General features: G+C 38.6%; 1 protein-coding gene across 1 annotated transcript in view; it reads right to left on the minus strand.

Moving 5' to 3' along the window:
• MAN1A1 (mannosidase alpha class 1A member 1) overlaps window positions 1–18,706 on the minus strand; it is a 210,266-nt gene that overhangs the window by 48,910 nt on the left and 142,650 nt on the right. Inside the window, exons 6-7 of the mRNA XM_075063907.1 lie at window positions 7,724–7,847; window positions 3,775–3,868 (exon numbers count right to left, since the gene is read on the minus strand). Coding sequence (XP_074920008.1) covers window positions 3,775–3,868; window positions 7,724–7,847 — 218 coding nt within the window. The remainder of the gene's footprint in view (window positions 1–3,774; window positions 3,869–7,723; window positions 7,848–18,706) is intronic.

Consider the following 18,706-nt stretch of genomic DNA (forward strand, 5'->3'; position numbering starts at 1 on the left):
CTCAGGGCTTCTGAGTCTTGGGGTCCCCCAGAGAAAGTTTTGGGAGACCAGAGAGGGAGCCAAGTCCTGGAAATCACTTGGCTGGTGGCAGCGAGATCAGATCTAAGCTGGTAATTGAGCTTAGAGGGTTCATGCTAGCTTCTCAGTTATGAATGCTCAGGTTCAAATCTGAGTAGGAAGCTACGACAACAGTCATTCTCAGTCTCTCCGTCTCTCTCTGGCCCAATGACTATTTCAGCATCTATCCAAAGTGGAACAGGTTAAGATGGAAAGAGGCCCACCTTAGAATATCCCAAAATCCAATAGTTAGGGCTCTCTCCTTAGAAAGGATTTGAACCCTTCTCGCCCTCAGCCAAAGGGGGGGAATTGAAGGGGGTGCCCACATTCTCGGTGAGTGCTCTATCTAATGGGCTAAAAATTATAAGGGTGGCACCACTACCTCTTCCTCGTTCTGCTGGATTTTGAATGAGCCTCAATCCAATAGCTGTGCTCAAAGCATGCCTACCAGATCAGGTCCAACAGGTGAGGCAGGTCGGGGAATGCCTATATTCAGCTGGCTTGAGGATCCAGCTGGGGCTTGGGCATGAGATAGGTACCTAAGTACCTCTGTGGATGTTGGCCCAAATATTTTAATAATTTCTATTTTGTTTCTTTTCAATGGGTGCGCTGAATCAACTGTTCAGAAGAATTTTGATGATGGGATTTCCACAGTAAAAGCAAACCAATGTCCCTTCATGTAAAAAACCCCCAAACCACAACTGTTTAATAGTGTAACAATATAAAAAAAGGGATTCCAATAACACTTTCTAGTTCAACAACCCATGCCGATCCCGGTTCTACATATTCATTCCCCACTAATTGTTAGTTGTTAGATGATGTTTCCAATGGAATTGAAGGCAATATAAATCTGTTTAGCTTACTTCCTTAATTGTCTGCCAGCATCATTTAATGTCAGCAGAATAAACACTCAGCTGTAGAAAAACGTTATACACCTCCTCATAACTCTTGTTCTTTGAGATGTGTTGCATATGCCCATTAAACTGTAGGTCTGTGTACATCTCATGCACCACCAGTGCTGGGGAATTCTTCTTAGCAGTACCTGCTCATGCTCTGGCTCCTTGTGCTCTGAATGGAGCCACCCCCTCCCTTCCTCTAGTTCCTTTGGACTGGCATGCCAATGGTAGACTGTGATGTGTTGGGAAAGATGGTTGGCATATATCAGACATATACAACACATCACGAAAAACAACAGTTACAAGATGGCGAATAACCATTCTTTCCTCTTCGAGTACTTGCATATGTCTTTTACGCTTTAGGTGACTCCCAAGCTGTTATCAAACACGATGGGCCTTGAAGTCTCATCATAAGAGGAATTGTAGAATCATTTTTCCCATGTTTGTTTTTTTTCTTGATGCAAGCAATAAGTGCTTATTGTCTAGTAAACGTGTTGATGGAAGACCATGTTGCTACTCTGAAGAAGTCAATAGGGAAATGTCCCACAAATGCTTGCTTTACTTCCATACTGCCTCTGAAAGGTGCAACTAGAATACCAGAGTTCCCGCAGCTGAGTGGACTCAGGGGGCGGGGAGGGGAGGGAGTGTATCTAGACAAATGAAGACAACTTCCACCTTTTCATGCTCTCTGTATGTGTATATATCTCTCCTCAATATATGTTCCATTCTATGCATCCGAAGAAGCAGGCTGTAGCCCACGAAAGCTTATGCTCAAATAGATTTGTTAGTCTCTAAGGTGTCACAAGTACTCCTGTTCTTTAGACAAATGCAGGGACTTGAAGGTCTGGACACCGGTTTCAGGATCTCAGCAGACTAGTTTTTAAATTGACTATGTTTTTATAAACAATATTCTCTAGGAATTATGTTGGCAAATACTATAACATGCGTTAATATGGGAGGTCAGGCTATATGATCACAGTGGTCCCTTCTGGCCTTGGAATCTATGAATCTATGCCAGGAACACAGTAGAAGGAGAAGAACGAAAGGCTTCCCACTTCTGGCTACTGTGCGACAAGATGGAGCAGTACCAGAGGTGGAGAGATGGGCATAGAAGAGGCTGATGGATCCAGTATAGGGCTTAAGGTTGATGGGCCCACAGCAGACTGCACTAGAGCTTATGAGTGTGGAACCTGCAATGGTGCTGGAATAGGGTCTTTACCCTGAATCAATGGCAATGCTTGTACTGACCAGCATAGTAGGTCTCTTGTTGCTATATAGGCCTGTAGGGCAACATAGGTAGTTCTCCAGCTATGATCAGTGAGGACCGATCTGATGATGTAGCTGAAGTGGTCGCCTGTTTCAGTAGTCCCTGGGAGTATACTGGTGTAAATGGCAAAGGTCTATGGGAATCAATGTGAGCCAGTACAGGGGAGCGGCAAGCCAAAGGGCACACTCTACCATCAGTACCAGCATGACCTTCTGCAGAGCAGTCCCCGGCCCTGGGCTTCAAAGAAGGTGATACTTATGATTTCATATGCTTCTGATTGTGTTAGTGGTATGTCTACACTTCAACTAGACATATGTGGCTGGCCTGTGCCAGCCAACTCAGGCATGTGAGGGTTGGGCTGTGGGGCTGTTTTATTACTGTGTAGACTTCCGGGCTCAGGCTGATCCAGCTGGCACCAGCCAGCCATGGGTGTCTAGTTGCTGTGCAGACTTTAAAGAATACAGTCCCAGTGATGGGAATCTCTTGTGGCTTTTATCTGCTGGTAAAGCTGGGAGAACACTCCAAGAAGGAGTAATTGTTGAGCTTTCTTTTGACAACCAAGAGGGTTCAGACACTGATCTAAGAGCAGCCTCTGTAAGAATACATCAAAGCTGCTCTTCCCTCAGCTTTTTCATTGTTTTTTTTAAGCCCTGGCATATCGAGCATCTGTCTGTTATGTGGCCCCCATCCAAGCACTTAAGACAGTGTGAATGAAGGTCACTGATAGGAATCTGCTTTTGACAACCAGAGCAAGGCTTGAAACCTGGCGACATTGGCATAGGCTCCCCTGTACTAGGTGAGACCTGGAGATCTGCCCAATTCAGAAAATGAACTAATAGGTAATAATTTTATATATAAAGGAAAATACAGAAAGAAAAATAATGTCCAATGGATGAAACGCTGTAGCAATAGGCAAAAGTTAGCTAAAGTACCCACAAGTTTGTTCTCAAGGAGCGAGGCCGTGAACACAGAATGCTCCTACTACTGATTACAGAAGGTAAGAAAAACTCAAGTGGTGGTGGGGTGGCTCCTTCCTCTATGCCCTCCATTCAGAGCTGGGGTCTGGGCAGGGCAGCCCCTATAGATACCACTAGGGAAAACTCTCTGGAACCAATGCATGAGACACATACGCCTACAGTGTAATGGATGCAGGGAAGCACTCACAGAAGAAATAGATGCAAATCCTCAGCTAATATAAACTGGCACAGTTTCATTAACTTCACCAAAACTAAACCAATACCAACATAGAATTTTGATCCAAGACAAGCTGATAGCATTTCTTTAAACAGCAGCCTTAACAGAGCTTAAATTTTTCAATGAAAAAAGACATTTTTCAACCACACACTTAGACTCATTCAAAAGCTTTCTACTAACGAATATGCTAGAGGTCAGAGAAATATACATTAACATATATGAAGTGGGTAGAAAAATAAGTAACCCAAGTGAAACTCAGGTTTGTCAATTGGTAAGAGTGAAAGAAACAAGAGTTTTTTTCCTCCTAGAGATGGTATGTAAAATAGTTAACTGGCAGTTCCAAAGAACTGCCATACTTACGTTGACCCCATTGACCACTACTGGGATTCAGGTAATTAGGGTAAAGACCTTCTGGTTTATCAAGCCGGTTCAGAACTTTACGAATGTTCATTACCTGTTACAAAGAAAACCAAACAAACAATGTGCACTTGATCCAGTCTTATATTCCCATTAAATACAAGTAGCATCAGTGCATCCTTTTTTATCAACATGCATAAATATATTTTTAATTAAAAAAAAATTATTCTTTCAACATATATACTGTCCCTATCAAAAGACCTCTAAGCATAAGCATAAATGATTTCTTTTTAAAATAAACATAAATCTAATCTACTGTAATCAACTAAAATGCTCCACAGAAAAAAATAGAGATGCCCCATTCAATTTCTCTCTCAGAAAAGGTCAAGGTAAAGAGATCTGCAGTGTGCTCCTGAAGGTCAACAGATTTGGGTCTGTTCAACTAAAGAGGGAAACAAAATGGTGGAAATGAGTTACAAAACTGAGCGCCTTCTACTGAAGATGTTTTCCCACCCAGCTCCTCAGATGTTAAATCTTTGGCATTTGGGCACTCCAGCTAAACTCAGCCATTGTGGCATGACAGGAAGAAAGGCAGTTTCTCAGTCACCCAAATCATAAAGAGCTTTACACGTTTAAACCAGTAATTCAGATTGTAGCTAGGAATTAACTTCAATTTTGAACAGTATATAGAGCACTGAAATAATGGACTGTTTTGCAGAGTAAAGTCTCTATCCTAGAGTGGGCTTCACAGTGCAGTGGCTCAGGACTCCACTGATACTGAGCTCACTGCAGGACCACAAGACAGCAGCTATATTCTGCATTAGCTGACGTCTCAGTGCCCCTCAAGCATGACTCATTGTAGATAGTGCACATGTAGTATTTTGATGGAGTTTTAATGAAAGATACCAGATTAACTGCACTGAGGAAGGAAGATCATGATTTAGCCACAGAACAGAAAGAGCAAGGCAGGAACACTGGAAGCTTCTCCCTAAAACATAGTCAAGATGTCCCCAGGTCTGATTTGGAGTTCCAACCTCTATGAGACAGGATGTAGTTCCATTTAAAGGTTATTTAAATCTTTGGCTTCTTTGCCAAGATTATCACCTTGTGCACTTTCATTAGATTTTATTGTGTTCTTAATACTAGTTTAAAAAATAAAATGTTATCTTAATGTCACTTCTTGAGAGTCGGGGGAAAAAAGCCTTTGAAAATCAGATTTATTTAAAACAAATTATATCCTTAATCTTGTTTTGCATATGCATTTCATAGGTTACAATAATTGTGTGAGCTTTAAAATTGCACTGTACATAATGGTAACAGTACATTGTTCAGCCAATCCATGAAGCTTATGTACTTAATACTCTATTAAAAGCTTTGACCACTGCTTTTGGAGCTAAACAAAGTTTACAGCTTCCCTTGGAATTTCTTATTAAGAGGTCACAATTTAACAGAGAAAAGTCATTTAAAAATATATATATTGTTGTATACGTTTGACATATTTCTAATTAATAAACAAAATTAAAAGTACGTAGACTACATTAATGCAATACTCTTGTTGAGATCTAAATTATACAAAAGGCAGGAAATAAAAACATATGATTACAACATCTATAATTCTACTCTCTTGTACATAGTAATATTTTATATAAATGCCCGTGGTATATATATTAAATGTAGCTGAATTACAGTTGCCTAGGAACCAGTAATTTAATTTTAATCCCTTTGCACGCCGTTTTTTGTATTTAGTAATTGTTTCAAAAATAAAAAAATCTTTGAATATATATTTAATAAATCTACCTGTAGAAGATGCATATCCACCATTTCATCTCCCTCTTTAGTCCAACAGAATCAAATCTATTGACCTTCAGAGCATGCTGCAGATCTCTTTAACAAAGCCATTAAGGGAGATGTTGAATAGATAAACTCTGGTTTTCCTGTGGAGTTTCTTTCTTGATATCAGATTTGATTTTTTCAATTGCACATATGCATAGAGGTCTTTTGATAGGCACATTATATATTTCGAAAGAATAATATACATTTTTCTTATTAAAATGTATTTATGTTTGTGATTAAAGAAACAATTCACTGGGAACATTTTTATATTCCATACACGTGGGGATAATAAAATTATTGTAGTACATTTATTCAAATATGTATCTATTCCAATAAACACATCTGCATTGATTCAATGTAAATCTGTACTTCAGGAAATGAAATACTATACTTTGGTGCAATATGTTAAAAACTTAATAGAAAAAACATACTGTGCATGCACTACAGTCTTTTTTAGGATGTCTAAACAATTATTTGTATGTGCTGTTTCTTCAAATATGTAAAAAATCATCAAGCCACATTTGAAGTTTTTAAAATAATCCAGTTGTAGTTATCTAAATGTGAATGCAGGGCTAGTCACAACAATTTCTGAAGTAGTGAAAATGTTATTTTTTTAAAGCTCAAAAAACTCAAAAATGGCCACATAGAATTTTACCAAACTTGGAAAAAATGCACCTTTAGGCTGTAAACAAATATGAGAAATGTCACATAAAAAAGAGTACTTTCCTCAAAAAGTTATAAACCCTCTATAAAGACAGACATGAAATGGAAAAGACTCCCAAATCCCTTACTTATAGTAGTGACACCCTGTATTTTTTAAAAAACGCATCAAAGTGATTGCTAGAAGGTCACAGTCCTTTGTACTTCTGCATGAACATAGTATATCATAAAAAAAATTAATTCCAATTTGGCAGTTTCTCATTGGAGTCCGTTTTTGAAGTTTTTTTGTTAGAGAATTGCGACTTTTAGGTCTGTAACTGAGTGATCAGGGAGGTTGAAGTGTTCTCCGACTGGTTTTTGAATGTTTAATTCTTGATGGCTGATTTGTATCCATTTATTCTTTTGCACAGAGACTATCCAGTTTGGTCAATGTACATGGCAGAGGGTCATTGCTGGCACATGATGGCATGTATCACATTGGAAGATATGCAGGTGAACGAGCCTCTGATGGTGTGGCTGATGTGATTAGGTGCTATGATGGTGTCCCTTGAATAGATATTTGGACAGAGTTGGCAACGGGCATTGTTGCAAGGATGGGTTCCTGGGTTAGTGTTTTTGTTGTGTGGTTGCTGGTGAGTACTTGCTTCAGGTTGGGGGTCTGTCTGTAAGCGACGACAGACCTGCCTCCCAAGATCTGTGAGAGTGAAGGATCGCCCTTCAAAAACCAGTTAGAGAAAACTTCAACCTCCCTGGTCACTTGGCAAACTGGACACCATTTAAGTAGGCTTGAATGAAGACTGGGAATGGATGGATCATTACACAAAGTAAAAACTATTTCCTCATGCTAATTTTCCCCCTACTGTTACTCACACCTTCTTGTCAACTGCTTGAAATGGGCCATCCTGATTATCACTACAAAAGTTTTTTTCTCCTGCTGATAACAGACCACCTTAATTGATTAGTCTTGTTAGAGTTGGCATGGCAACACCTATTTTTTCATGTTCTCTGTGTATATATATCTTCCTACTGTGTTTTTCACTGCATGCATCTGATGAAGTGGATTTTAGCCCACAAAAGCTTATGCCCAAATAAATTTGTTAGTCTCTAAGGTGCCACAAGTACTCCTGTTCTTTTTACAATATATTATCTGACTATAAAATTTATTTGTGGTTTTCACCTTAACCAAGGAAGTTACATCAACTAAAATAGGTGCTGCGTTCCAAATGCCTAATCTACATGAATTTACCCCTTAACCAAACTTCCAGATATTATGTGGCTAATAAGTGCTTTTATAATTTTTATATCCATGACAAAATGAATGTCAATTCAGCCATGTGCTTTGTGTTCATTAATATGGATTCCCACAGAAACTATTCACCTGCTTACTGTGACACACTTAAAATTACAGAAATTCCAATTTTTCATTTTTTAATATAAAAGTTTTACCGAAGAATCTAACCTTTTCAGCAAACACTGGGTTTCCAGACAAATGGCTCAAATGAATGAACTCCAAATGCAGAGTTCCAAATTCTGCCAGAATACTGCTTCCTCCAGAAGCCCAGGGCCAGTTTCGACCAATCCCACTAAAGGGGGGAAAAGGCAGAAAAGGTCATTAGCATCTATAAAGAAGTGCTAATAAAATATACTATATATTAGAGACACTGTAGCTACCAGAAGAGAATTAACTTCAAAGCTTTTAATTGGTAACACAACGAAACTTGTACAAGTAACACCCTTACTAGGCCACCTTCTGTTTTATGAGACTACCCCATAGTCACCTTAAATGTCTGAGTACAATTCCGCTCCACCTTTATTAGACGATCATTGATGGATCACTTAAAGGCTGATCTGTATGTATGTTTATATGATTACTATGCATTCCTAAAGTTAGATTATAAGCTCTTTGGCGATTCATGTGTTTGTGCACAATGCTTAGCACAGTGGACCCTGATTCTGATTGGGTTCTCTGGGTTCTACTGTAATTGAAGTATTGAATATTACATTTATAAAGTCTCAATAAAAGATTTCATAAAACTTTAGAACATAAATCCTACCTGTCATAAATGGATAGCTAAGGGTTAATGTTTCTTTTACCTGTAAAGGGTTAACAAAGAGAACCAAACACCTGACCAGAGGACTAATCAGGAAACAGGATTTTTCAAAGCTCAAGGGAGGGAATGTTGGGTCTGTGTCTTTTGTCTGGCTCTCAGCTATCAGAGGGGATTTTTTCTATCTTCAAGCTTCTATATCTCAGTTTCCAGTTGTAAGTACAAGGGTAGAAAAATAATAGGCTGTTGTTATTTTTTGTATTTAATGTGTGTAGTTTGTGGATATTTTAAATTGGATATCTTTTTGAATAAGACTGTTTATTTCATATTTTTCTTTAAAGCAATAGCCCTGTGTATTGTCACCTTAACGCAGAGATCATGTTTTTATGTCTTTTTCTTTCTTTTATATAAAGCTTTCTTTTAAAACCTGTTGGATTTCTTTCTTGTTCCCTTGTTTTATCCCAGCGAATTAGGATAATTCCCCAGGACTGGTGGAGGGAGGAGCGGAGGGGGGAAGAGGTAGAATCTCTCTCTGTTTTCCTTGAATCTATGTGCCTCTGGGGAAGGGGATTAGATTCAAAGAGTTTGGATCAGTAATCTCTCAGGGTAGCCTGGTGAGGGAAGCCTGGGAGGAGTAAAAGGAGGTGGGGGAATAGTTTATTTCCCTTTGTTAGGAGACTCAGGGCATCTGAGTCTTGGGGGTTCCCCAGGGAAAGTTTTGGGGGACCTAAGTGTACCAGAAACTGGGATTCCTGGTTGGTGGCAGTGAGATCAGATCTAAGCTGGTAATTAAGCTTAGAGAGTTCATGCTAGCTTCTCAGTTTATGAACGCTAAGGTTCAAATCTGAGTAAGAAAGCTATGACACTACCTGATAATGTAGATCTTAACTACAGGTGTGATAGCTATCCACCATCTTTCAGGGCACTCTTTAACCATGATTAATGTTTTCAAAATTAAATTAAGAGCTCATGACACTTCATCAAATAAAATTTAATCTTTACAGACTGGAGCCTGAGCTATGGGACCCTCCCACCTTGCAAGGTCCTAGAGCCCAGGCTGCAGTCCAAGTCCACACTGCAGTCCATGCTGCAATTAAATAGCCCCTTAGCCTGAGCCCCATGAGCCAAAGTCAGCTGGCATGGGCCAGCAGTGAATATAACTGCAGTACAGACATACCCAAAGACACAAATGCAGCCTCTTTACTATGCTCTGACCTGAAGCTTGACTGACAACGGACAGGAGGCACTGGAGATTTTTTTTTTTTCTCACTATCTTCTCGATTGGTTTACACAGGGGAGGTTATACATTGGACTCTATTTTGCAAGTGGTGCTCACTGGTAAACTGAATTCCACTTCCACAAAAAAATTTGAGTTTTTTTTCTGGGGAGAAAAAGTTGTCTCAAATTGCAACAAAAAGTCAAAATCTCAATTTTTTTTCATGGAAATGAAATTCTGCAACATTTTGTTTAGGTAACACTGCACTATTCATGCAGAGGGAACCTTTTAGTGTTTCTGAAACAAAATATGCCCCACAGCCTTGCAGGAGTCTGAAGCCTTGGCAGTCCCTGCACTGTGGCAGCTATTCAGGGGAGCTGCTGAGGAGTCAGGCAAAGGTGGTGACAGGAAACCAGGCAGATTTCTATTGGAAGTTTCAGCAAATAGTCACGGTCCCATCGCAGATTTCAATTGTGACAAAGACATTTCTGACCAAAAAAACAAACAAACTTTCCATCAGAAAATTTCCAATCAGCTTCATTTGCAAGGTTTCTAGCATGTGTGAAGGTTTCTTTAGTACTGGCTGGAGTATTACAGGTTTTAAGGTGGGTGGCAGATTCTCCTTGTCCAAGGTGACAATAATAGGGCACAGGTGTTCTCCACTTCTACTCCATTAAAAGTAAATATCAAACTTCCAGGCTTCAGATTGCATTTTTTCTTCTAAAGATCCTCATGGAGTTGTATTGTTGTCTTCACGAAAGGAGGGAACTACAACTACTGTATGTAGACTTATGTCTTTTTAGACATTTGATCAGAAAAGTCTCTTCAAATAAGCAAAGAGATTTCTGCAACTTCGCAAAGTAATTAAAAATAGTATTATCTGAAACCTGCTGGTTTTGGCTTACACAGATGTCATGGGACAAAATGGCAGGTTTGCACTCTAAATTCAAACAAGTTTCAGTACTTTCAGCAAACTGGCCAGCTGGCATCTGTGCAACACTCTGCTGCAGATAGTTGACCTTGTCCCCTGCTACGTCATCTTCATGGGGCCAACAAAGCAGGCATATTCTCTCCATCCCATCAGGATATTCAGGGGAGTGGGCAGTACAACACTGGTCCTACTGCAATCTATCCTTACTTCATCTAGGGGAAAAAAGATGCATCCTAGAATATATCACAGGAATAGGGATCAGTGCATGTGGCCACTTTCTGAAGAGATACTATGGGAGCTAGCTGTACTTCCACTAAAAGACCTGGCACAGGGAGAGTGAGGGATGTCAGGGCATCTGGTCCTTACCACCCAGAAAAGAAATCAGATCTCTCTAACAAGCCTTGAGTGAGGGTTTAAAGGAAGGGAACCCCAGCTGAGGCATCCGATGTTTGCAGGAGCAGTAAAGAAAAATTCATGAAAGACCGTGAGCTATCCATGACTTTTACTTAAAATATGCCTGACAAAATGGAGAGATGCAGGCTTCCCACACCACCCAGAGGTGCCTGGCTCGGAGCTGCAGGGTCTCCACACCACCAGTGGCTCCAAGCTCAGGGCACCCCCACCACCTGCAGTGATGGCTCTGGCTTGGAGCTCTTGGGCAGCCCCGCTGGCCACGCCGCTCTGTACTCTGGGGAGCTCCCGGTGATTACGGGCAGCTCCCAGGGTGGCGGGGACCCTACAGCTCCCAAGCAAGGGGCTCAAGTCATGGAGGTCTCTGGAAGTCACAGATTCCGTGACAAGGGCATAGCACTAGTCATAAGTGATTTGTATGATATTGCGTTTCCATTACAGAAATTTCACAAAGCTCTAAGTAAAAATAATTGAGCAGCCCAGAGAAACCTCTCTGCTCCAACTAATGGCAAGATCCACATGTTGCAGAATTATTTGACAAGTCAAAAGCAGTTGATTATGCATGATTAGCTATGGATCAGTCATTTGTGGAAGAAAGGGTTGTTAATTTTTCAACAAAACGATGGAAAATGCCAATTTGTTGCAACCAAAAATGTTGTGAGAAAGGGTTGCTTTAGATAAAGTTTCAAAAAAAATTAAAAAAAGTTTTGAAATTGTTGAAATGTCTCTTTTCAATATTCTCTAAATGAAAAGTTTTATTTTGTTCAAAAAATCCTTTCACTTAAAAATTTAAGTTACTTTATAATAAAAATAAGTTGAAAATTTCAATCAAATATGATTTTATTTTCAAGATTTATTTCAAGGAAAATCTTCAGGATTTTCACTTTTTGAATCAGTTCAGGATGAGATAATTGTTCAAAATCCCAAAAATTCTTGTGGGATGGGAAAAAATTTTCTGATCAGCTATATTTTGTGGTTCAAACTCTCATCCTATTTTTTTAAATTCCATTTAAACAAACTGCTCAGATTAAATGGAATGATAGTTGATATGATCTGATCTGCTGCTCTGTAAAATTGGTCTCAAAACAAATGATGTGAAATTAAGGGCTTGTCTACATGGCCTCACAGTTCAGACTACAGGATGTTAATTGTAGGGAGCGCTAGTGTACTGTGCTGTAACTCCCCTGTTCGGATGCTGCAGATGTTATCTATAATGTACCTAACTCCACATTAATTTAGTGCCGTTTAAAGAGGACTACCTTTAAGCAAACTAAGTACTCTTTGGTTTGTGTTTACATCATCCACACACAATTCAAATCCCCTATAGTCTGAACTGTGGGGATGTGTAGAGAGATATTTAGTAGAGTTACATTTTTCTCCTACTCTTTCTAAAAATCATTAGACAGGTTTTTAAAATCTCAGGCTTTGTGTTTACTTAAAATGGTTCTGTTTCGGAAAGGTTACTTGCAAAAACATTATAAATATTATTATTTATTTGTATGACTGTAGTGCCTAGAAACCTGAGGTATGGACTAGGACCCCACTGTGGTAAGTGCCCACATAGTGCTACAATATATATTTTTTAATCTATGCATCTTATATGATTAACTAGTTACAGCTAGGCAGATGGTAGAGTACATTGCTCATTATAATGCTCTGCATAAGTTTCAAAAGTTAACATGATACATTATCACAGATGACATACATGTCAATTTTATTAGTTATCTTCCCTTATGCCTCTACCCAAAGAAAAAAAAAAACTCCATGGGAACATTCCATTTAGGTTAAATTGATTGTTACACCCAGACAGGCATCTGCAGTTTCGATAAGTGATACTTTTGTGTGTCAGTTCATAATGGCCAGTCATGGCAGTTCCAATAAACAGCATTCATACAGTGTAAAAATTCTAAGGTTTAGTTCTCATCTGACACAACTACATTTTCAGAACAGTATTTTATTAAATGAAGCCTCCTTAGCAGAAGTGAAAAAAGGTCAGTACCAATACAGGTTTTTATTTATATGTTCAATGTCTACCTTTCATATTAAGTTAAATATTTTAAAAGTCATGCCGGCCACATAACCAGATAGCATAAAGTAAGTCAATATGATAAAACAAACATAATTGCTTTCAACATTTTTACTAAATACATGAAAGGAATCAATAGTAAACAAAGAATATGTTCTAAAGATTCAGCAACAAAGATACTCACATAAAAATGAGCTACCAATGAAGATATTTGTCCCAATTGTGCTCTCCAGTTAAGCACAATGCTTCTGTAGGTCATGTGACTCTTGACAGCCAATCAACGAGATGGCTATAGTAGGTTTGTCCTCTTCAAATATCAGATATTTTATACGGTATTACAGAGTACACCTCAGAAATGCTTTCTTAAGAATAATCCTCCATTTTCCCTGAACTGAGGTTAAATTTTACTGCTTTAATACTTAATGAAAAACTGACCAACTTTTATCACCAGAAACAAACCACAGTACTATAATCCAACATGGGGAGTTATGATACAGGCAAGAATGGTAGGCATCTGATCCTCAAGACCAGGGGTTCTCAAACCTGGGGCAGGGGGTCATGAAGTTATTATATGGGGGGGGTCGCGAGCTGTCAGCCGCCATCTCAAACCCCGCTTTGCCTCCTGCATTTATAATACTGTTAAATACATTTTCAAGTGTTTTTAATATATAAAGGGGGTCGCACTCAGAGGCTTGCTATGTGAAAGGGGTCACCAGTACAAAAGTTTGAGAACCACTGCCTAAGAGGGTTTTATAGGTGCCCTAGCCAGGGTTTTCAAAAGCCTCTTGTAATTTTGGGTACCCAACTTTAGACACTTAAAAAGGCACATGGTTTTCAAAAAGTGCAGAGCACGCTCTGAAAATTAGGTTCCTTTGAAGTGTCTCAAATTGGGCACTCAAAATGATATTTACTTTTGAGTACCTTGGCTTACCTATACATAAAATCTAATATATACATACATAGGGTGAGTTAGTCTCTTTTCTTACATGGCTGTGTAGGGGAGCAAGGCAACATAATGCCCTCCCTTACCTTATTGTGCAGACTACCCATATCATAGGTGGCACTGTGAAGTGAGGGAGAGCAGCCTCTAGAAGGGTCACCACTTTTCTCCCTCTGCATGTCAACATGGCCTTGTCTCTACCTCTGTAATGTACAAGCAGAGGGCTGGCATGGATTACTTCCCCCAGCGCAAGGGTGAACAATTGACCATATTATGAGTGAGCCACAATATGGTTGTTGGGATGCTCCTGGAGCTGTGCAATTTAGGATTTTGGGGTTTTGATCTGTGACTTTTGAACACTAGAGCTTGTCAATACTGCACCTATTGATGTTGGTTAATTGTGAGGTTACTAATCAAAGTAGCCAATATGCACTCTTGGTTAGGGTTAATTGTATAACTGTCTCTATTCTGTTTATCCTGATATTCCATGTTAACCCTTTCTAGTCATGCCTCATTGTTCAAATGTAGTGCATCTATTTGCACTCAAATGGGCACTGGTTTATACTCCTTTCATCTGATTGCCTGTCTTATGCTAATATGGTGACATTAGTAGTGCCCGGAAGATGGAGGGCTAGCAGATCAGGAAGCATAAGGTACTCAGCTAAGCAGTAAATTTAGATGCAAGCCTGTGTCTGTGCGTGAGAGAGACAGACAAAAAGACAGACAAACAGGGTAGTGGAGTAGTACACAAACAATTTAAACATTGCTATTAGAAAAGCTAAGGATTTAAGTGCAGATTTTCAATGTTACAGTAGAAAAATTCCTCTAACTTGTATTCATCAACACAATTATTTTGAATAAAAATTAATCTCACCACAGTTCTTAAATATGTTTCCTGAAATACACTAATGAATAAGCTAAACAATTCATGTTCCTGTTGCTTTATGCGCTAAGGGTTTAATTAATCAATTTCCAAAGGCTATAGGCAATAGAATACATCGAGCAGGAATAGAAATAATGCATACTAGTGGGAACTAGTTTTAATAGAGTCCCCTAAAGAAAAATGAACAGCAAATCAAAAATCATTAACAGGATTCTACAGGTCTGCCATCCATATAATAATAAATTAGAATATGTAAAAGAGAAAGCTATTAGAGCAAAATTCACTACTGCAACAACCTGCATAATTTGGGATGATGAATAGAATCAGTATAAATATAAAAAGAATTCTCAGAAACCAATGAAAACACCCTCTGAATTGGAAATACCTGACAAAAAAAATTACAGAGTTTTGAAAGGAACTATGTAAAGAATGCTTATATATAAAATACACAACCTATAGTACTTAGAGTAAATTAAATCCATTTATCCTAGTCTAAAACACATCTTTGAACATCACGATTAGACCTTGAAAAACACCACACTGTCCAAGATCTCATAATACATGAATAACCAGATTGGGTGCCACCAACATGTTCTTACTTGATTACTACGGGTTTTGTCTCTGCAGGGAGAAATAAAAGGACACGAATCACATCACCACATTTCAGCAATCCCAGCAGGTAAAGGAGAAAGGAGGTCTTTCCTCTGCTTCCATCATAAAAAGCCTGTTATTCACTCAGCTGTATATTGACAAGCAGCATATTCGCTCTGGCAGTATCTTTTTGCAAACTGCTCTTCATCCAGAAGCAAGCAATCTAACCCACACTCCTTTCAAGAGGATATGGTACTACTACCAGAAAAGGATTGTACAGAAAAATTTTCGAAGTGCTTTACTTGCCTTTTAGAAAGTCTGTTCAGGAATGAATAAGTGATTTATAAGGGAAAGAAAACATTCTGTACTAATTCTGCAGCTGAACACATTTTATCAATTAACTAGAGGACTACTGATAGAAAACTGCCTCTGGTAACCCTATGTAAATACCTGCTATTTCATTTATCTTCACCTCCCACCCCTTGCCGCCTAATGTTTGTTACCATTTGCTTGTTGTGCCTTCACTTAAATTACACTGCAGGCATGTATTAATGTAGGACCTACGACAATGACACTCCATTCCTGATCTAGGGTTTTAGGCACTACTACAGTTCAAATACTAAACAATAAACTAGAGAGTCCCACAGAAAGACTGTTTTACTCAGTGGTTAATTTGTTATAAATAAAAGCTACAGGTATCTATGAGGCATTCATACGTGCTTTGTTTTTGCCAGCAGCATGCATTTCCTGAAATCAACAATGCTGTAAAGAGGACTGTGGACTGGACTAGTGGCTACTCTGAGGACTAAAAAAGAGCATCTTCTTCAACCCTTCTCCCTCAATCCACTACAGAAGTACCAGACATTTCCCTCCACTGCCAACTTTTCACTGACTCATCTCAGGTTGCTTTGTAAAAAGTTGATAGAAAGATAGTTAAGATGGGCCTCCCTGCTTCAGATTCTGGAACAATGGGTTCTTCTATTTCAGATTAGTAACCATGCCTGAGTAATAACATTAAAAATGTTGTGAAAATGTCAGCTTTTCTTTTAGAAGCAGCAAGCAATCATTTTCTGAAAGAAAGGCCACCATCAATTTTCAAGGCAGGATAAGGTCAAAGTATTCCAACCCTTCCAATTTGGTGGAGAATTTTCAGATCAAGGGAAAACTGTCCGTTTACAAAGGTTTGAAGCTTCAAAGCATTGGATAGCATACACTGACAACTGGGAGACTACCATCATTCATCAGGTTATACAAATAATTTCATATGGTTTTATAAAGCACTATATCATAATCTTATAAAATTAAGATTTAACAGCTGAGTTAAACTGCAACTGTGACATGAATTTATGACATTAACTTATAAATGCCTTGCCTTGTTCATTTTAATTATTCAAACACATTTATAAATGTGTATATATATATTTAAACATGCATAACACACATGGCCAAACTGGACAGTCTCTACGGAAAAGGATAAATGGACACAAATCAGACATTAGGAATGGCAATATACAAAAACCTGTAGGAGAGCACTTCAACCTCTCTGGCCACACTACAGCAGACCTTAAGTGGCCATCCTGCAGCAAAAAAACTTCAGGACCAGACTTCAAAGAGAAACTGCTGAGCTTCAGTTCATCTGCAAATTTGACACCATCAGCTCAGGATTGAACTAAGGCTGTGAATGGCTTGCCAACTACAGAACCAGTTTCTCCTCTCCTGGTTTTCACACCTCAGCTGCTAGAACAGGGCCTCATCCTCCCTGATTGAACTAACCTCGTTATCTCTAGCTTGCTTGCTAGCATATATATACCTGCCCCTGGAAATTTCCACTACATTCATCTGATGAAGTGGGTATTCACCCACGAAAACTCATGCTCCAAAACGTCTGTTAGTCTATAAGGTGCCACAGGATTCTCTGTTGCTTTTACAGATCCAGACTAACACGGCTACCCCTCTGATACAAAGCAGCAAGTGGTTCCACAAAAAATCAGCCAAGATTTTTAAAAGGTGTTCGTAAACTATACTAAATCTAGCTTCCTCTTTGACAAAACTTTCCAATAGAATGAACACATCTATAACTTTTTAATACTACATTCCTCAACCCCCCCCCTTTTTTTTGTATATTCCATTTTTATTTCATGATTCTTCTGCATTTTTGGCCTTGTGACATTTAATAAATACTGTAACTATACTTACCTATTTAAAGATGAACAGTGGAGTTAAAAATATGAGCTTGTATACTTTTTATATTCTTTATGATGTATAAGGGGCTAAAAGGTTGCAACTTTACCCCTTCCCCCATCTCCAAAATATAGAACTTCTGTACGTTCTTCACATCAAGAATCCAGGCCCTAACTAGGAAGACTTGACTGGAGAAAGACAAAATGACATTATCTCAAAAGCCACAAAAATGAAAATTGAGCAACTGAAAGAAGGAATTTTTAGTGTGGCTATATAAAGTCTTTGTTATCATTTATCTAACATTAAAAACTAATGTTTTGGCTAATATAAGCCTGTGTTAGATTTAACTTCCCAGAATTTGCAGTTAAGGTGTTGGGGGTTCAAAATGAACATCCCTGAGACATCCCAGAAGTCATTCAGCAAAATCAGAGAACAACTAACCTGACATTCCTCAACTTTAAGGTTTTGTTAAAAAGCTGTCAAAATACTTTTAGGATTTCTTTATCCATCACAAGGAAGAAAAAAGGAACAACCTGATTTTTAAAGATCCTTTGCCAATCACTTTTAAAAGTGGGGCTACTGAGAACATCTCTTTGATACATTATCCTAGAGAACAAATTTGTTACGCACAGAACTATTTACACTTTATTATCTAGACAGAAAATAATCATAGTCCCAGAGTTCTGTCTCAGTCAGAAGCAAGTCAGGGAGCATTTACCACTTCAATTAAAACCTTGGCTGTCAGTCAAGCTTTATCATAATATGCTCAGCACTGAAAAGACAGTTTCAAAGCCTCAGAGAGATGTCCACCAGTGACATTTTAAAAGGTGCAGTTTAAACTATGAATCTACGTAATTAAACTTATTTACAAAGTGATACTGTGGAATAAGCAGAGTAAGTATAGTTTCCATACTGTATCTGCTGAACACCAAAATGTGTTGCGTTGTTCACTGACTGCATATTCTAATATTTGCATTCATTTCAAAAATTATCAAAAATTCAAATCAATTACATGTGTTCTTGAAGGGGATGTATTTTGTGTGCTCCAATGTGTTGCATACCCTACAGAGTATGAAAAGACGGAAATGGACATCCAGAGAGGTTGAGCAGAAAATCTGCCTTGGGACTCAACGCATTTTACTGGGGGTGTTTACTGTAGACAAACATACCAAGACTATGTTCTCAACTAAAAGTTATCTACATGAAGGAGGAACA

Source organism: Chelonoidis abingdonii, chromosome 3, assembly GCF_003597395.2.
Source record: "Chelonoidis abingdonii isolate Lonesome George chromosome 3, CheloAbing_2.0, whole genome shotgun sequence".
NCBI lineage: Eukaryota > Metazoa > Chordata > Testudines > Testudinidae > Chelonoidis > Chelonoidis abingdonii.